This window comes from Thrips palmi, unplaced genomic scaffold (genome assembly GCF_012932325.1).
Source record: "Thrips palmi isolate BJ-2018 unplaced genomic scaffold, TpBJ-2018v1 HiC_scaffold_2, whole genome shotgun sequence".
In the NCBI taxonomy this organism is placed as follows: Eukaryota; Metazoa; Arthropoda; class Insecta; order Thysanoptera; family Thripidae; genus Thrips; species Thrips palmi.
In genome coordinates, this window is record NW_023144629.1 from 101624 (window position 1) to 117807 (window position 16184).

At 58.0% G+C, this 16184-nt stretch overlaps 2 protein-coding genes across 2 annotated transcripts; one reads left to right on the top strand and one right to left on the bottom strand.

Annotated features, from left to right (window-relative positions):
* Positions 1-139: 139 nt before the first annotated feature.
* LOC117646960 (trypsin-1-like) lies at positions 140-2222 on the bottom strand. Its single transcript, XM_034388368.1, has 5 exons — positions 1981-2222; positions 1440-1647; positions 726-1024; positions 496-647; positions 140-399 (listed from the first exon to the last, which is right to left on the bottom strand). The coding sequence occupies exons 1-5, from the start codon at positions 2045-2047 to the stop codon at positions 223-225; spliced, it is 903 nt and encodes a 300-aa protein (XP_034244259.1). The 5' UTR covers positions 2048-2222; the 3' UTR covers positions 140-222.
* A 5725-nt stretch (positions 2223-7947) lies between these two features.
* Positions 7948-13767, top strand: LOC117647320 (putative fatty acyl-CoA reductase CG5065). Its single transcript, XM_034389039.1, has 8 exons — positions 7948-8136; positions 9014-9262; positions 9369-9514; positions 9842-9951; positions 10047-10236; positions 11341-11589; positions 11833-12096; positions 13518-13767. Exons 1-8 carry the CDS (start codon positions 7948-7950, stop codon positions 13627-13629), a joined length of 1509 nt encoding a protein of 502 aa, XP_034244930.1. The 3' UTR covers positions 13630-13767.
* The last annotated feature ends 2417 nt before the right edge of the window (positions 13768-16184 follow it).

Here is a 16184-nt window from a genome sequence, read left to right on the forward strand (position 1 = left end):
ATGCTCTATATTTAATACTTAACGCCTTAAAAACAGCTCGTCGTTACAACAACATTTTACATAAATAATCAACAATATTCTTATTCAAAACAGGAAACAAAATAAAGGCCGGGAGACGCGCTCCCGCAGTCAGGTACGTTCCAAAAGTAGAAAAACAAAGTGACTAGTCGGACTAGATGGGTTGCGATGAGCGAGGGCGGACCGAAGGGCTAGTCCGAGGCACTAGTGGGCGGAGTCCCGGATCTGGTCCTCGATCCAGGGCACGTAGTCGCTGAGGCGCGTGTAGAGGCCGGGCAGCTTGGGGCGCGCGCAGCCGATGCCCGTGGACACGACGCCCACCACGGTGACGCGGCCGCCGTCCGTCGCGTCCGACACCATGAGGGGCCCGCCGCTGTCCGCCTGCAACAGGACAAGCACGACGAGGGCCAGACGCTGGAAAGCCGTCGCGAGGGGCGCGGGGCGCACGGGGCCGCCGTCCGGGACCGCATGGCTCACCCAGCAGGAGTCGCGGCCGCCGGACTCGAAGCCGGCGCAGATCTGCGTGTCGCGGATCTTGGTCTTCTTGCCCTGGGACTTGTACCAGTCGCGGCACTGGCCGTTGTCCAGCACGCGCAGCTGCACCTTCTGCAGGACGTCGGCGCGGCCGCCTGCGGCCGAGGGAAGCACTACTCACGCATTTTCACAGACACATCCCGCTGGCGGCGCCCGGCCTGCACCTCACCCACCCTTGTTGGAGTTCTCGTTGGTCCAGCCCCAGCCCGCCGCCGTGGCCTCGCGGTCCGAGAAGCTGGAGTGGTCCTTGGTGCCGGTGGCGGACGGCAGGCAGGCCGGCCAGGCCGTGTCGCCCCACTGCACGTCCTCGGACAGCTTCATGAGGGCCACGTCGTGGACGAAGTGCGAGCACTCGTAGCCCGGGTGCATCAGCAGCCTGGCGACGCCCACCGTGCTCGCCTCGCGCTCGCGCAGGTCGTGCTGGCCCACGGACACGCGGACCTGCTCGGGGCGCAGGGGCTCGCTGCTGCCGCTGGGGAACGCCGACAAGTGCGTCTTTCAGTAGGAAATAGCCGCCAGATTGCTGCGCAGGTGCCCCCTCTCCCCGCCCCTCACGCCCCGTCCCCGACCTTGCCCGTCTACGCCGTCGCTGCGGCTGCCACTGCCATGCGGGCAGGCGCCCTGCGCCCCACGCGGCGCCGTTGGGCAAGGAAAGACAAGGAGAGACAAAGGAAGACAAGCAGAGACGACCGCGCGCCCAGCGAGCTGCCGGAACCACGCCGAACACAGCCAAATACCCATGACTGGTTGGCGGCCCACTCAAAACCCGCGGGCAAACCCCCCTTCCGTTCAGCGAAAACATTAAAATAATAGTTCTGGAAAAGCGACGCTGCTGGCCGTATTCGAACCCCGGCCGTTGACGTCACGCTCGCCCCAGTTACGCTCACCTGCACAGGCAGTGCGCCGCCGTGAGCACCCAGCGCTTGCTGACGAGGCTGCCGCCGCAGAAGTGGCCGCCGCCCCTGGTGATGGAGACGAGCCAGGGGAACTCGCCGCGTAGGGCGGTGCTGCCGCCGACGATCCTGGTGGCCGCCCGGGCCCTGGACACCCTGCCCGACACGCGGCCCCACTGGTAGCCGCAGGCAACGTCCGCGTCTGCAAGCACGCCGTCGAGAGTTAGCGCGCCGCCCGCGCCGCCCTGCAACGCCGTCGCGGCCGCCCCACAGTGGGCCAGAAGACCGGTGGAGGCGGCCAAAACTCTAGACGCGTTTTGAGCTCGAGAGTCCCTGAACGGGACTCGGACCGAACGTGTGACCCCACCAATGGATTCCTCGTTCGGAGAGCAATCCATTGGTGGGGTCACACGTTCGGTTCGAGTCCTATTTAGCGACTCTGGAGCTCAAAACGCGTCAGGAGTTTTGGCCGCCTCCACCGGTCTTCTGGCCCACTGTGCGCCCCTCGGCATCCGCGTCGGACTGTCGGACTCACAGTTCTGGAAGGCGGCCGCGCTCCTGGCGGCCAGGAGCACCGCGATGAGGAGGTGCACTGTATCCATTGTATCCGTGGACGCCGTCGCACAGCTCGCGGACACACTGTTCACTGATCGCACTGCTATTCACTTTCGTCGCACTTCCCGGCGGACGCGCAGTCCTGGTCGTCGTCGCGGTGCTCCGGAGGCTGCACTGGTTGCACTGCTTGGTGGGGCGGGGCCCAACCATTCTTATGGAAACTGTCACCGAGCCGTGCCCCGCCGTGTCCCGCCACGCCCCGCCACGCCCCGCCACGCCCCCGCCGATCCAAGGGCGGCCCTTTCCTGGCGCGGTGCGGTCGGCGTCCCCGCGGGCGTGGACCACGGCGTCGATGCCCCTTCCGCGTGGGAGTCATTGCTGCCAACGGCCGCCCCCCGCCCCGCCCGCCCGCCCCGCCCCGCGGACCAGGCCCCACCGCGCGCCACGCGCCACGCGACTCATCCTGGGATGCAGTTCGGTGACACGGAGACCGTTCACCTGCACTGCAACGGCCCGCAGGCCACAGGCCGCCACGGGCCGCACACCCGCCTTTCTTGCCGGCCTGCCCAGCGGACTGATCCCGAGAGTCGGTTTCGTCGCTTTGTCTCTCTCGCACTCATGGGACGTCCCGTATAAGCGCGAGAGAGACAAAGCGACGAAAGCGACTCTCGGAATCAGTCTGCCGCCTGCCCGTCCAGCGGGCAACAACTCAAGAACGGATGCGCTTCGATTTGCGTCCGCGTCGCCCCGGGGGCGCTGGCCTGCCGCCTGCCGGTGCACTGTCCACGGTGCCATCGCGCGACGCCGCGACAGCAGGACGCGAGCAAGCAAGGCAAGCAAGGCAAGCAAGGCAAGCAAGCGCTCTCCCGGCCGAGCGCCCGCCGAGCGCGGAGTAGGCCGCCGGCTGGGCACCACCGCGCTGACCATGGGCGGCTGCCTACCTCACATTACCATTACCGTTAAGGGCTAGACCACACATGATCGTATGCCATTTCGGGCCCGACACATGCTCGCCTGCACTGCAAAAGGCAGGCGCTCCAGCTCGTATCGCACTGCACTCGCACCGGACTCGCACCGCGCGCAACGTCACAAAAACTGCAAAAAAACACAAACAGCCCGACAACGACGCAGTTCCACACGTCGTTTCTTTGTTTTTTGCCGGTGGCCGCGTGGGTACACGCGCGCGATCTCCCTTGCATGGGTTCGAAACTGCACTTTAATTTGCATTGTTCTGCACCCAGTTTGTGAATGGAATCCCAACTCGTCACACACGTTACCGCTTCGGCCGCGCGGCGGGAGTGGCGCGCGCAGCCCATGGCGCAGCCCATGGCGCAGCCCATGGCGCAGCCGCGCACGTGGACGGGGTCGCGTGGGTAGCGGCGTAGAATGTAGTGGCCAATACTCAATATGTAAACAAAAGGAAACAAACACACACACGCACACTCACTTACACACACACACACGCTCACACACACACACGCTCACACACACACACGCTCACACACACACGCTCCACACACACACACACACACACACACACACACACACACGCTCACACACACACACACACACACACGCGCGCGCGCGCGCTCTCACACCTACACACACACACACACCAAAAAAATATAAAATGTAAAAAAAAAGATACCAGCAAGAATTATGGCAAGACTCTGGTATTCGAGCCGGGTTATTAGCACAGGAATATGATATGGCCCGTCTGACGGCGCGGCGTGGAGGCGTGGACTCGGTGTCAACGACTCGGTTTCAAACCTGCTTCGGCGGCCGCGGAGCCGCGGAGCTCTGCGGTGACGGCGAGGGCGCGCGAGCGCAAGACCCAGGCAGCATGCTGTGCGAACCCGGCATAGTTTTCCTGACCCAGACCCGTTCACCTAACCAACACACTCTAAATGTTCTACAGTGAAGATTCTCCATGTTATGGTGAAAATGTTCCATATTATGGTGGTGCAGCTGACTTCGTAACATACCATGGAGAATTCACTGTACCTCACAGATATTTTGACGAATTTCGTTGGTATTATGGAGAAAATCTCCACCATAATATGTTGGTGCAGCCTTTCACCGTAAGACATTTCCTGTGCAAAAATTTACAAAAATAAACAAAAATTAGAAAAAATAACGGAGATTTTAGAAAGAAAACAGTCCGTTTACTCCTGTGCGGTATTCTGCGTGCCGAAAACCGAAAATGACGTCACGTATGGCGCACGTCGCCAGACAGCCTCGCTTCAAAGCGGTCCCCCTCTCTCTATCTCTTCTCATTACTCCGTCTAACGCTTCGCGTCATGCTCAGTGTCTCGGAGTGCCATCATGCATTGCTCCGGCTAATAAATTTCGCCGAAAAAAGTCCAAAAAAACCGTATGGCATGGGTCTATTGTTTTCGAAGGTTGGTAGTAGTTGTTTGCCAGCTTGTCGTCTGCTAATGTAAACGTGACGTAACACCGAGTGGCGGGGCGGGGCGGGGCGGGGCGGGTGTTCACGCGTAGTCCCTTGAAAGTTGACCTCTGGGGCGCCGCCGGCGAGCATTTCCAGCAAAGGCGCGACGTAGTCCTCCACCCGGCAGCGGAAAAACGCCCCCCCCCCTCCCCCTCCTCCATCAGGTCACCAGTCGGCGGCTCTGCCCTGGAGTGAACGACCTGGCCGAACGCGCGCCCAAAAGCCCCTATGGCCCGGGCATGGCATGGCCCGGCCCGGGCTGGGTACTCTGCCAGAAGGACTTCGGAGTAAACAACAACAGAGGCTTCGTCGTCGGGCGGAAACCGGTGGACGTACTCGGTTGCCCATTTCCTGTTCCATTTTGTGAAAGCTTTTGCAAGCAAGTGAGAGTTTGTTGTGCCCTGTACAGTGTGTCCACCGCCTCCACTCCACGCGCCTCGACGGTGTGGCCATCCCGTTGTTGCCGCCCGAACCCTACTAGTCCCCGATCCCCATTATCGGTTTCACCCGACTCGGAAACGCTCGTCGGCGTCGCGGGCCGCGATGAAGAGAGACAGAGACGGAGACGGCGCGCTGCCGTGAATCCATTGGCCCTCGTTTGCATGGCGTTATTTGGGTCGTTTGTCGCGATTTGTTTGGCGAGCGGCAAGCGGCGAACTTGGCCGTCCGCGCCGAGGACAAGCCCCGCGGGTCGGTTTCGCCGCTCTGTCTCTCTCGCACCGAAACGGGGCGCCCCAGAGCGGCGAAGCGATCCTACGCAATCAATCTGGGCGCACCGCCGCGAGGAGGAGGTGGATGACGGTGGCGGCGGCCAAGGCCGGGCCGCCCTGGCGGAAGGATGCCCCGCGTCCCGGCCGTCCGCGTCCTTGGCCGTCGCGGCCGCGGCCACGGGGTTAGCGCGTCGCGGCGCCGGCCCCGCGAGGCCTAATTTTTGGCGGGAACAGGTTTGGAGTGTGCGGCCTAGACTCATTCCGAGAGTCTTTCGCGTCGCTCTGTCTCTCTCGCACTCACGGGGCGTCCCCAGGTGCGGGAGAGACAGGAGTCTGGTGATGGGCGGTGGCTGGCGTGGCGTGCGGCGCGTGGCGGCGCGTCGGTCTGACGGCGCGTCGGTCTGACGGCGGCGAGTAGGGGCGCACCGCCGTCCCCGCCGTCCCCGCCGTCGGCCGTCCGTCCGTCCTGGAGCAAGCGCCCAGGCGCCCAGCGCCCGGAGGTTTGGAGCGCGGGCAGCCCGCGTCGGCGCTCAGTCTCAGTCTCTCACTCTCGCCAGCCGCGCCCCGCCGAGCGCCCCGCCGTCGAACCCTCGCGATCGAAATGGACAGCAGGTGGGTCTCGCTGTGCTCCAGCACCGCGACGATCCCAAGACCGCGGCGGTGCCGTAGTGCGTGGCGACTTGCTTCGGGGAATTCCCGCCGGATCGGAGGATACCTTGTCACTTCGGAGATGTGGGGCGCACAGTGGGACAGAAGCCAGGAGACCGGTGGAGCGGCCAAAACTCTAGACGCGTTTTGAGCTTCAGAGTCGCTGAAAAGGACTCGAACCGAGCGTGTGACCCCACCAATGGATTGCTCTCCGAACGAGGAATCCATTGGTGGGGTCACGCGGTCGGTTCGAGTCCCATTCAGCGACTCTGGAGCTCAAAACGGCTCAAAACGCGTCAAGAGTTTTGGCCGCTTCACCGGTCTTCTGGCACACTGTGGGGCGGTCGGTCAACTATGTAGTCAGTCCGGACTGCGTGAAAGAGGAAGGCGGGCCGTATTTTGAGCATAACTGTTTACGAACGAATTCTTCGTAAAAAAAACTAAATTTACTGTATATTACAAAAATGCTCTAAATACTTTATAAAGTTTTAAACGTGCTCTGGAACTAGACGGGGAGGACGCGCCGTGCCGAGCCACACTTTGCGTGGGCGGGTCCGGTCTATTTCCCCGCGGTAGGAAGGCATTTTTGCATTTTTGGAGGCCAACTCGGGCTAGCTGCGCCAAAAGGCACGGTCGGCATCCTCTGATTGCAGCCAGCCGAAAACTCGTGAACAGTGACGGCCTCGGCGACGAGCCCCCCAACCTGCTCTATTTATTTTCTACATATTTTTAAACGGGGTACGTTGCCCTAAGCCCGTGGCTTCGCAGCTTCCAAGCTCAAGCTTGAATACGCTTGACCAAAAGAGTGCCCCAAGTAAACAATAATTAATCTGGTGAGGAGGGAGTGTTCAGCGCGGTCAGTGAAGGTGACCGCCCGGCCCGGTGTGACTCACAGAGGTATCGTACGCACATTCGCTGGCCGGTGATGCCTGGAGTGCTGGAGTGCCTGGATTCCCTGGAGGTCCCGGAGGTCCTGGAAGTCCTGAAGGTCCTGAAGGTCCTGGAGGTCCTGGAGGTCCTGGAGGTCCTGGAGGTCCTGGTGGAGGTCTTGGAGGTCTTGGAGGTCCTGGAGGTCCTGGAGGTCCTGGAGGTCCTGGAGGTCCTGGAGGTCCTGGTGGAGGTCCTGGAGGTCCTGGAGGTCCTGGTGGAGGTCCTGGAGGTCCTGGAGGTCCTGGTGGAGGTCTTGGAGGTCCTGGAGGTCCTGGAGGTCCTGAAGGTCCTGGAGGTCCTGGAGTGCCTGGAGTGCCTGGAGGTCCTGGAGGTCCTGGAGGTCCTGGAGGTCCTGGAGGTCCTGGAGGTCCTGGAGGTCCTGGAGTGCCTGGATTCCCTGGGGGTCCTGGAGGTCCTGGAGGTCCTGGAGCGGGTGCCAGTGACTCGACGCTCGGCATGAACCGGGTTGGCGCCCGCGCACCGCGGCGCACCGCGCGCGGGCAGTCTCAAGGCCGCTCAATACATTAGAGCGCCGCGAGATGTTAAATGATGTTTGTATTTTGAAGTTTGCGTTCGACAGTCCGCCTCTCTGCCACACTCTTTAGACTCGGGCTGGTTCGGTGAACGAGGCCTCGAACGAGACTAGGAACTGTACTAGCAAACGAGACGCGCTTACCGCTCTCGAAGAGTCGAACCGATCGAGAGGAACGCACACAAGTTCCGTTTTCGGAGGCGTCTTCCAAAGTAAAGAAGAAAACACAGTCAGATTAGTATTTATTGCCACTCACTGCATTTTGTATTCACTGTTTCAAAAAAATTTACTATATTTTAATTACATCGTGGGAAAGCTATAATTATGACAATGTATTTAAAAGCCAAGTGGCTGTGTACTTTCAGCTGGCCGAGTTTCGGCACACTAACCTGTAGCGTATCGTACTGGTTTGGCGGTTTTTGTTGTTTTTTAGCAGCCACGTAGCTTGGATTCTCGATCGATTTAGTATCCCTGAATGGGCGGATCATTGTTGTCTTTTTATCTTTTGCTGACGCGAAGCGGATCACAGTCTGACGTTGCCAAAATACGGAGAGAGAGAGAGAGAGAGAGAGAGAGAGAGAGAGAGAGAGAGAGAGAGAGAGAGAGAGAGAGAGAGAGAGAGAGAGAGAGACAGCGCCTCACCAGGTAGGTCTTGGCTCCAGGTCGGGCCAGGGCATGCCGGGCATCCCCGCCTTCTTCGCCGGGCGCCACGTCCTGGTGACGGGGGCCACGGGCTTCATGGGGAAGGTCCTCGTCGAGAAGATCCTGCGCAGCTGCCCCGACGTCGCCACCGTCTTCGTGGTGGTGCGGCCCAAGCGCGGCCAGGAGCCCAACGACCGCATCAAGGACCTGCGCCACCTGCCGGTAAGCCGCCCTTAAAAACAAAAAAACAAAAAAAAACACACGCACACGCACGCACGCACGCGCGCGCACACACACAATGTAACTGTTGTGCAAATACGTAAAAAGCGCGAAAAAAAAAACAAGATCGCGAACAAAAAGTTTGGGCGGGTAGTATTCGAACCATGAAACTCGTGGAGAATGTGTCCATCTGTCATTAGCCATTCTCCACGCCTTGCAGTCGGACTCACTGATGTCTCCGTCCGAAGGGACTGTCACGGGGCACCAGCCAGAGGGAAAGAGAAAGGGGGCATCGTTCTTGATCAACTTTTTTTTTTATTATTTTGTGAAAATTATTTAATTTTTGTAAGTGTGGCGTCGTCGGGTCACGGTCGGCCGTCGGGGATAAACGCTCGAGGTGCGCAATGCAGCGAAAGCGAGTAATCCGTGTGTAAAAGTAGGCCTATCGAGCGGCCCACGAGTTGGCCACCTTTAAACTAAGATTCCTGCGCTCCACGCCGCTCCACGCCGCGGCGCGCTGCCTCCGCTATGACTGGCGTAACATCGCGTGTAGTAACTAGCCTATGTGAATCTCGGTGAAAGATACGCAAAGGCGCGCGCGCTTCGGCTCGGTGCCAATCAAGCCTCTAAATGGACTCCTGGGACTCCTGGGTCCAGGACTCCCTCCAGATAGCCATCTCCCCCTCCAGGCCCTCCAGCTGGGCTGCCCCCTCGCACACACACGTAAACATACACACGTGTGCAAACACACACATGCACACTCGCAGCTTCCCGATCCTGTGTACTTTTCCAACGTCGCGTGAGGAAGTCTGCATGGCGCACTTTAACGAGTCTTTTTTTAAAAAGTGACCTGGCTTATTCCACGCGCCCATACGTGCAGGTGTTTGGGCCCCTGCTCAAGGCCAACCCCAACGCCTTCGACAAGATCCACGCCCTGGCCGGCGAGACGACGCAGGTCAACATGGGCCTGAGCGAGGCGGACCAGCGCCTGGTGCAGGACAAGGTGTCCGTCGTCTTCCACCTGGCGGCCGCGCTCAACTGGACCGTGCCGCTGCGGACGGCCGTGCGCGAGAACGTGGGCGGCACCAAGAACATGCTCGAGTTCTGCAAGCGCATCAACAACCTCGTCGTACGTAGCGCCGAGCGTAGCGCAATGGGTATAGCCGCGGCACGCGGGGCCGCTGGTCCCGGGTTCGAGTCTCACCGGCGCGGCCCTTGTTTGCCCCTGTTTGCAGGCGCTGGAGTACACGTCCACCACGTTCTGCCAGTGCGGCGAGGAGGTCCTGCACGAGCGGCTGTACCCCGCGCCCTACAACCCGCACCGCCTGCTGGAGATCTGCGAGATCATGGACGACGAGGTGGTGGAGTCCATGGCCAAGACGTACGTAGTGCACCGTAGCACAGTGGGCCAGAAGACCGGTGGAGGCGGCCAAAACTCCAGACGCGTTTTGAGCTGCCGAGTCGCTAAACAGGACTCGAACCGGACGTGTGACCCCGCCAATGGATTCCTCGTTCGGAGAGCAATCCATTGGTGGGGTCACACGTTCGGTTCGAGTCCCATTTAGCGACTCTGCAGCTCAAAACGCGTCTAGAGTTTTGTCCGCCTCGACCGGTCTTCTGGCCCACTGTGCAACGCCTCGCCAAAAGTTGGCAAGCCGCTGCATCGCTCGGCGCGCGTCTCTCACGTTCCTCCTTATTTTTGCATCAGCCTGTACGGGCCGCACCCCAACTGCTACACGTACACCAAGGCGCTGGCCGAGTCCATGGTGGACGAGTACAAGAACGAGCTGCCCCTGCTCGTCATCAGGCCCGCCATCGGTGAGTCAATCGTTGTTTTTTCTGTCCCTTTTTTTCTAGTGTTGCCACCCTGCGCACTGGTGCCTGAAGGCCCCCGTTTCGTTTCCCGTCCGCAGTGATCCCCACGTACAAGGACCCGATCCCCGGCTGGGTGGATACGCTCAACGGGCCCATGGGGGTCTTGGCGGCGGCGGGCAAGGGCGTGCTGCGCTCCATGATGTGCAACGGCTCCATCAACGCCGAGGTCTTCCCCGCCGACGTCTGCATCAACGCCATCATGGCCGCCACCTACCTCCGCAGCCAGCAGTGAGTACCGGCCAAGAAACTGTAGGAAAACAGCACATTTACCAACGAGTGACTTGCTTTTAAGCAGCACGTGTCATCGGAACTTAAAACAGCACAAATGCTGTTAGGAAACAGCAAGTTTCATCATTGGAGAAAACAACAGATATAGTCGATTTCCAATGCTGGAAAAAACAGAACATCTTGTTTGTAAAATTAATGATATATGCTGTTTTGGAACGGTATCCTGTCATTTAAAAACAACACCATTCAATTGAAGATTTGCCGGAGCATTTTGCAGCTCACGGCTCAAATCAAACTCCAACTATGTCAAAATAAATTCTGTTGTTTCTGAACAGCATTTGTGTTGTAAAGTTTTTTAGCAACACTTCCAATTTTTAAACAGCGGTGAACTGTCCAAGAACTGCACGAACTGTTACAAAACAAATGTCTTGTTTGAGCCGTCAGGAAACTCCTATTTCCTTTTTGTGAATAACAGAGAGACCGCGTTGAAGAACAGTGCTGTTTGTAAACAGAAAAGAGCGTTTCTGAATGACTGCTAGTATTGGATAAGACAATTAGGACCCTCGACATTTTTTTTGTAAATGTATAACAACTTCTTTGTTTGAAAACAGAAAAGTGTTGTTTATGAACAGGTTGGTGCCATTTGGAAATGGTAATTCTGTTACACAACAACTTATTGTCAGAGATGAGATACAGAGAGCCATCATCCCTTTTTACAACACTGCTGTTGAATAACGACTCAGTGTCCAACAATATGCCGTTCTTCGACAACAAGTGTTGCTAAAAAACTTAACAGGATATATGCTGTTAATTAACAGCATCTTTTCTATCAGTGTGCCACAGTGAGCCAGAAGACCGGTGGAGGCGGCCAAAACTCCAGACGCGTTTTGAGCCCCAGAGTCGCTAAGCAGGACTCGAACCGATCGTGTGACCCCACCAATGGATTGCTCTCCGAACGAGGACTCCATTGGTGGGGTCACACGTTCGGTTCGAGTCCCATTCAGCGACTCTGGAGCTCAAAACGCGTCTAGAGTTTTGGCCGCCTCCACCGGTCTTCTGGCCCACTGTGCGTGAGCCTGGTCTGACGGTGCCTCCACGCCCCAGGCCCCGCATCCTCCCCGAAGTGCCGGTGTTCAACGCCTGCTGCGGCCCCGTCATGGAGACGACCTGGGGCGAGATCCTGGAGATCGGCAAGCGCGTGCTGCACAAGTGCCCCTTCGAGTGGGCGCTGTGGTACCCGGACGGCGCCATCCGCACCAGCTGGTGGTCGCACCAGCTCATCGTGCTCTTCTTCCAGGTCATCCCCGCCTACTTCATCGACGCCCTGCTCTTCCTGCTCGGCCAGAAGCGATTGTGAGTGCCGTTGTGCAACGCTCGCGTCGGCTAGATTAGCACATCTGTTCTTTTGTTGGTTTTTTGCCGCGAATGTGCGGGCCTTTCCAAGGCCAAGGCCCCGGCCTAGACCGGGGCACCGAAATCACTTAAAATGTGCAAGTTTCTGGCCGGCGCTTGGCCGCGCTTGCCGGCCGGAGCTTTCCGGTCGGCCGCCCCTCCGCATAGCTCCGCATACACTTGAAGGCTTCCTCCCGGTTGCAGCATGGTGCGCGTCCAGAAGAAGATCCGCTCCGGCCACGACCTGCTGGCCTTCTTCACGATGCGCGAGTGGAAGTTCGAGAACAAGAATGGCTACATCAACCTGTGGCCGAGCCTCAACGACGAGGACAAGCAGACCTTCTTCCTCAACAACGTGCTGCCCGTCGACAAGGAGGCCTACATCGAGAAGGCCATCATGGGCACCAGGACGTACTGCCTGAAGGAGTCGCCCGGCACCCTCAAGTACTGCCGAAGGCGCCTCGCCGTGTAAGTCAATCGAAGCGAAGACGGTGGAACTGAAGCGTACTCGTACGCCTTTCTAGTGGTTGTTACGCTCGGTTTCAAAGGGAAGTTCTCCGTTCCGCTCCTCTCCTCGAAGGGGCAACCACGTAGGATGTTTGGGGACACAAGATTTCTGAAGACAAGAGATTTCTAAGGATTTCGTCCATTTTTAAGCCTAAAATCTGCCTGGTTTTGGCCTTTTAGGGGAAAGATTTCGGATTTCCCGAGTCTACGGTGACAGGCCAGGGGACACATGATTTCTCGAGTGGTTGCCCCCTCGCCGCTCCTGCTTATCTAAGTTCATGGGAGATTACTTCTAGCTTGATTTCAAGCGTAAACTCTTTAAGAGTTTGTTGTTTGCTTGAACGAAGCGCACAGTTACGCTTCAGTAGTGTATCAGTGTACGTAGAGACTGCCGTCATGGGCACTGGGACGCACCGCACTGCCTCAAAGTCGCCCGGATCCCTCAGGTACTGCCGAAGCCGCCTCAAGGTGTAAGCAAATCAGAGTGAGGCAGTCGGTGCGGACAGCAGACTGAGAGTCGCTCTGTCTCTCTCGCACCCGTGGGGGACAGAGCGACCACAACGACTCTCGGATTCAGACAGCTGGCCTCGCAGTGTTGCAGTAGTAGTAGTGTCGTATGGAGATTGTGCCGCCTAATGGATCGCCCGCCACGCGGCCCAATCTTTGCACGGGACGAGCGAATTGCAAATTTGCAGTTTCGTCACGACCCAATGGGAAACGGCAATTAGCTCTCGGTTTTCTGACATCTGATTCCCTAATTTACAGAAAGAAAGTTTTGTTTTAGATATTTGTCGTTGTACACTCTGCGCACTAAATGCTTATGGACTATATGTCCATAACTATGGCCGTATTTGTGCAAACTGAAGTTATGTACAAATTTGTACATAAGTTCTGTATGCACCAAAACGGCCATAGCTATGGACAATAAAGTACATAAGACATTTAGTGTGTGAAAGTCTTACGTGCAGATTCTCCATATTATGCTGAACATTATACATATATTATGGCAGTTGACTCTGTAACTTAACTTTGAAAATTCTTTGTACCTTTTAGACATTTTGTCGAATTTTTGGTATCTTGGAGAAAATTTCCACCATGAAATGTTGGTGCAGCCGTGCACCGTGCGACATTTAGAGTGTGCAAGGTTATTTTTTAAGTGAGTGTGTGTGAGGGGGGAAAGAGACTGAGACTCGACCCAACAGACTAAACTTTCACCGCCAACAGTTCAGAAAATTGAACGTTCACTTCCACGGAAGGTTGACGCGAAGGTTCTCCCACTCATCCTCACACAGTCTCACACTCACTCACTCACACACGCGCAAGTGTCTCCGTCCGGCAAATCAGTCGCGAGCCGGCTGACCTGTTTTCTTTGTGTGCGTCAGGCAACACGTGATCCACCGGACCTGCGTCGCCCTGTTCTACATGACGTTGGTGTACTACGTCGTCGCCCTGTCGTTCGGCGCCTTCAAGCTGGCCAGGTCGCTGCTTTCCTAGCCGCGCCGGCCGCCGCCACCCGCGTCATCAAGATCGCAGTCATCGTCACCGTCATCGCCCCTCTCTTCGCCCGAGTCTGTGATTTCCGGTCTGTGTCACCATGCACGTGCCCAAAGAGATTAACCGACCGAACCCTTCGGTGCGAAAAAAAAGGAAGTAAAAAATAAGAGACTTTCGGACTGACAGTTTCATCTCAACTCGCTTAAAACCTTACAAAGTATTTTGAGCCCACGCAAGTTGCATACTTTTTAGTTTGCTCTACAAAGAATAGTTCATAAATTACGAATAATTTTCTTTGTAAGCTCAAAATACTTTATTATGAGTGGCAAGGTACGTTTCTTTGCCAGGCTGAAAATAGTTTGTAAGGTTTTGAGAGTGCAGTTTGCATCAAGCAGAAGGGGGGTTTGGGCTCGGCAGAACTTGGCCACCCCGACTAAAATATGTACTCATTAGATTTTAGGCAAGTAAAAATAAATAAATGAAAAAGCGCGCCTCATTTAGCGCAAATAAACAACTCTTCTTACTCGGGCGACTGGTGCGTCCCACGGCCACCGGCCGGTCGTATTACCGTATTACCGCTCCCCGTGTGCATGTAGATCATGGCTAGCACGGCCAGCACGGCCAGCACGCGAACCAGTTTCTGGGTTGCCTGCCTGCAGGCGCGCCGCGAGCCTCGACTAGCCGCCACCGACCCCGTGTCCTTGCAGTGTGGCGCCCGGTGCCAGGGTCGCCTCGTCGCTCTGTCTCTGTCGCACTCGAGGGGCGTCCCGCAGGGCCCGCAGGGGGGCGTGGCCACGCGGGCACCCTGCCCACCGATCGCGCGCTCCAAGTAAAACTCCTGACGCGTATAAAATCATAGCGGGCAAACCAGTTTATTCTCCGAACTACTGTCAAGTGCGTGCACCTCGAGCCGCCCCGCCTGCCCAGTGCCCACGGCCGGGCCGCCGGGCCGCGCGCCGATGGCCTCGAAGTCTCGGAGCCGCGACCGCCGCACGGCGCCGCACAGCCATCGCACCCCACGCCTCGCAGTACGCACAGCATGCAGCCGCCAGGACCGCCAGGCAGCCACACGGCTCCAGCGATCTGCCAATCAGCAGAGTCGTTTTCGTCGCTCCGTCTCTGTCGCGCTCACGGGGCGCACAGTGGGCCAGAAGACCGGTGGAGGCGGCCAAAACTCCAGACGCGTTTTGAGCTCCAGAGGCGCTAAATGGGACTCGAACTGAACGTGTGACCCTACCAATGGATTGCTCTTCGAACGAGGAATCCATTGGTGGAGTCACACGTTCGATTCGAGTCCCATTTAGCGACTCTGGAGCTCGAAACGCGTCTGGAGTTTTGGCCGCCTCCACCGGTCTTCTGGCCCACTGTGGGGCGTCGCGTCTAGGTGCGGAGAGAGAGAGAGAGAGAGAGAGAGAGAGAGAGAGAGAGAGAGAGAGAGAGAGAGAGAGAGAGAGAGAGAGAGAGAGAGAGAGAGAGAGAGAGAGAGACGAAACCGACTCGCGGAATCAGTGTGCAGAAGTGGGATTGAAACCACGGCGCGCAACGCGACGCGTGACTGACTGCTCGAGATCCGGTGAGAGGCACACCGCGTGCCGGCGTGCCGCGTGTCACACGCTCGCCGTCTGCCGCCCGTCGTCCGGCCGTCGGTGTCTGCGTCGTCCCCTGCTTGACCCTCGCTTAATAAGTACCCCGAAGTCCGACGCGCAGCACGCCGAGCACGCGAAGTAGTGAGGCATAGCCAAGGCATAGCCTCCACGGTCGCTACACTAGGTTGGTTTCCGCGACCGTTTAGCCGGTCCGCGCGGAATGGCGGAATTACCCGCTACATTCAACCGCAGCAGCAGCAGCAAACAACAACAACAACAGGAGCAGCAGCAACAACTCGATGGGCTGCATGCAGCTTACGGCCGCGCCCCGCCGGAAGCATCCGAAAGCACGGCACGTAGGCCCGCTTCGAATTTTCCACACTATCCCCGCGCTGTCGCGTGGTCTGGTGCTCGTCGCTCCGTCTCGCTCGCACCCCTGCAGGAGGCGCGGGGCGGTCCGCGGGTGCGTGAGGGACGGGGCGCCGTGTCTCGGAATCAGTCCGCCGGGCCGGGGCCGGGCCGGGCCGCCAGCACACCCGAATCGACTTGACTCGGCGGGGTCAGCCCCGCTCCCCCCATTCGGAAACAATGTGTGCGCGGACTGAAACAAACTCAACTCCTCTTGCTGCAAGTGTTCCGAGCAGCTTTTGCGGCCCCCCTCCCTTTTCCCCACTGGCACCAACTTGCACTCCGCGCACTGCCAAAGTGAAGGGACCCGCCATCGTTCAAGGCAAAAAATATTAGCTTATACGGCGCTCGGAAATAATCACTTAAACGATGAGAGAGACGAGGAGAGAGGCCGGGGAAGTCCCAACGAGGGACAGGGACACCACCGTGGACCGGGCACCACACCGACGGGGTTTAAAAGGGACCAACATGTTAAACTCCTTTTTAAAAAAAAATTGGGACAGTGCGGACTGAAGGTTTGGCAATTTCGGCGTTGCAAGCCTTTTGGGAAATAATTGAGTG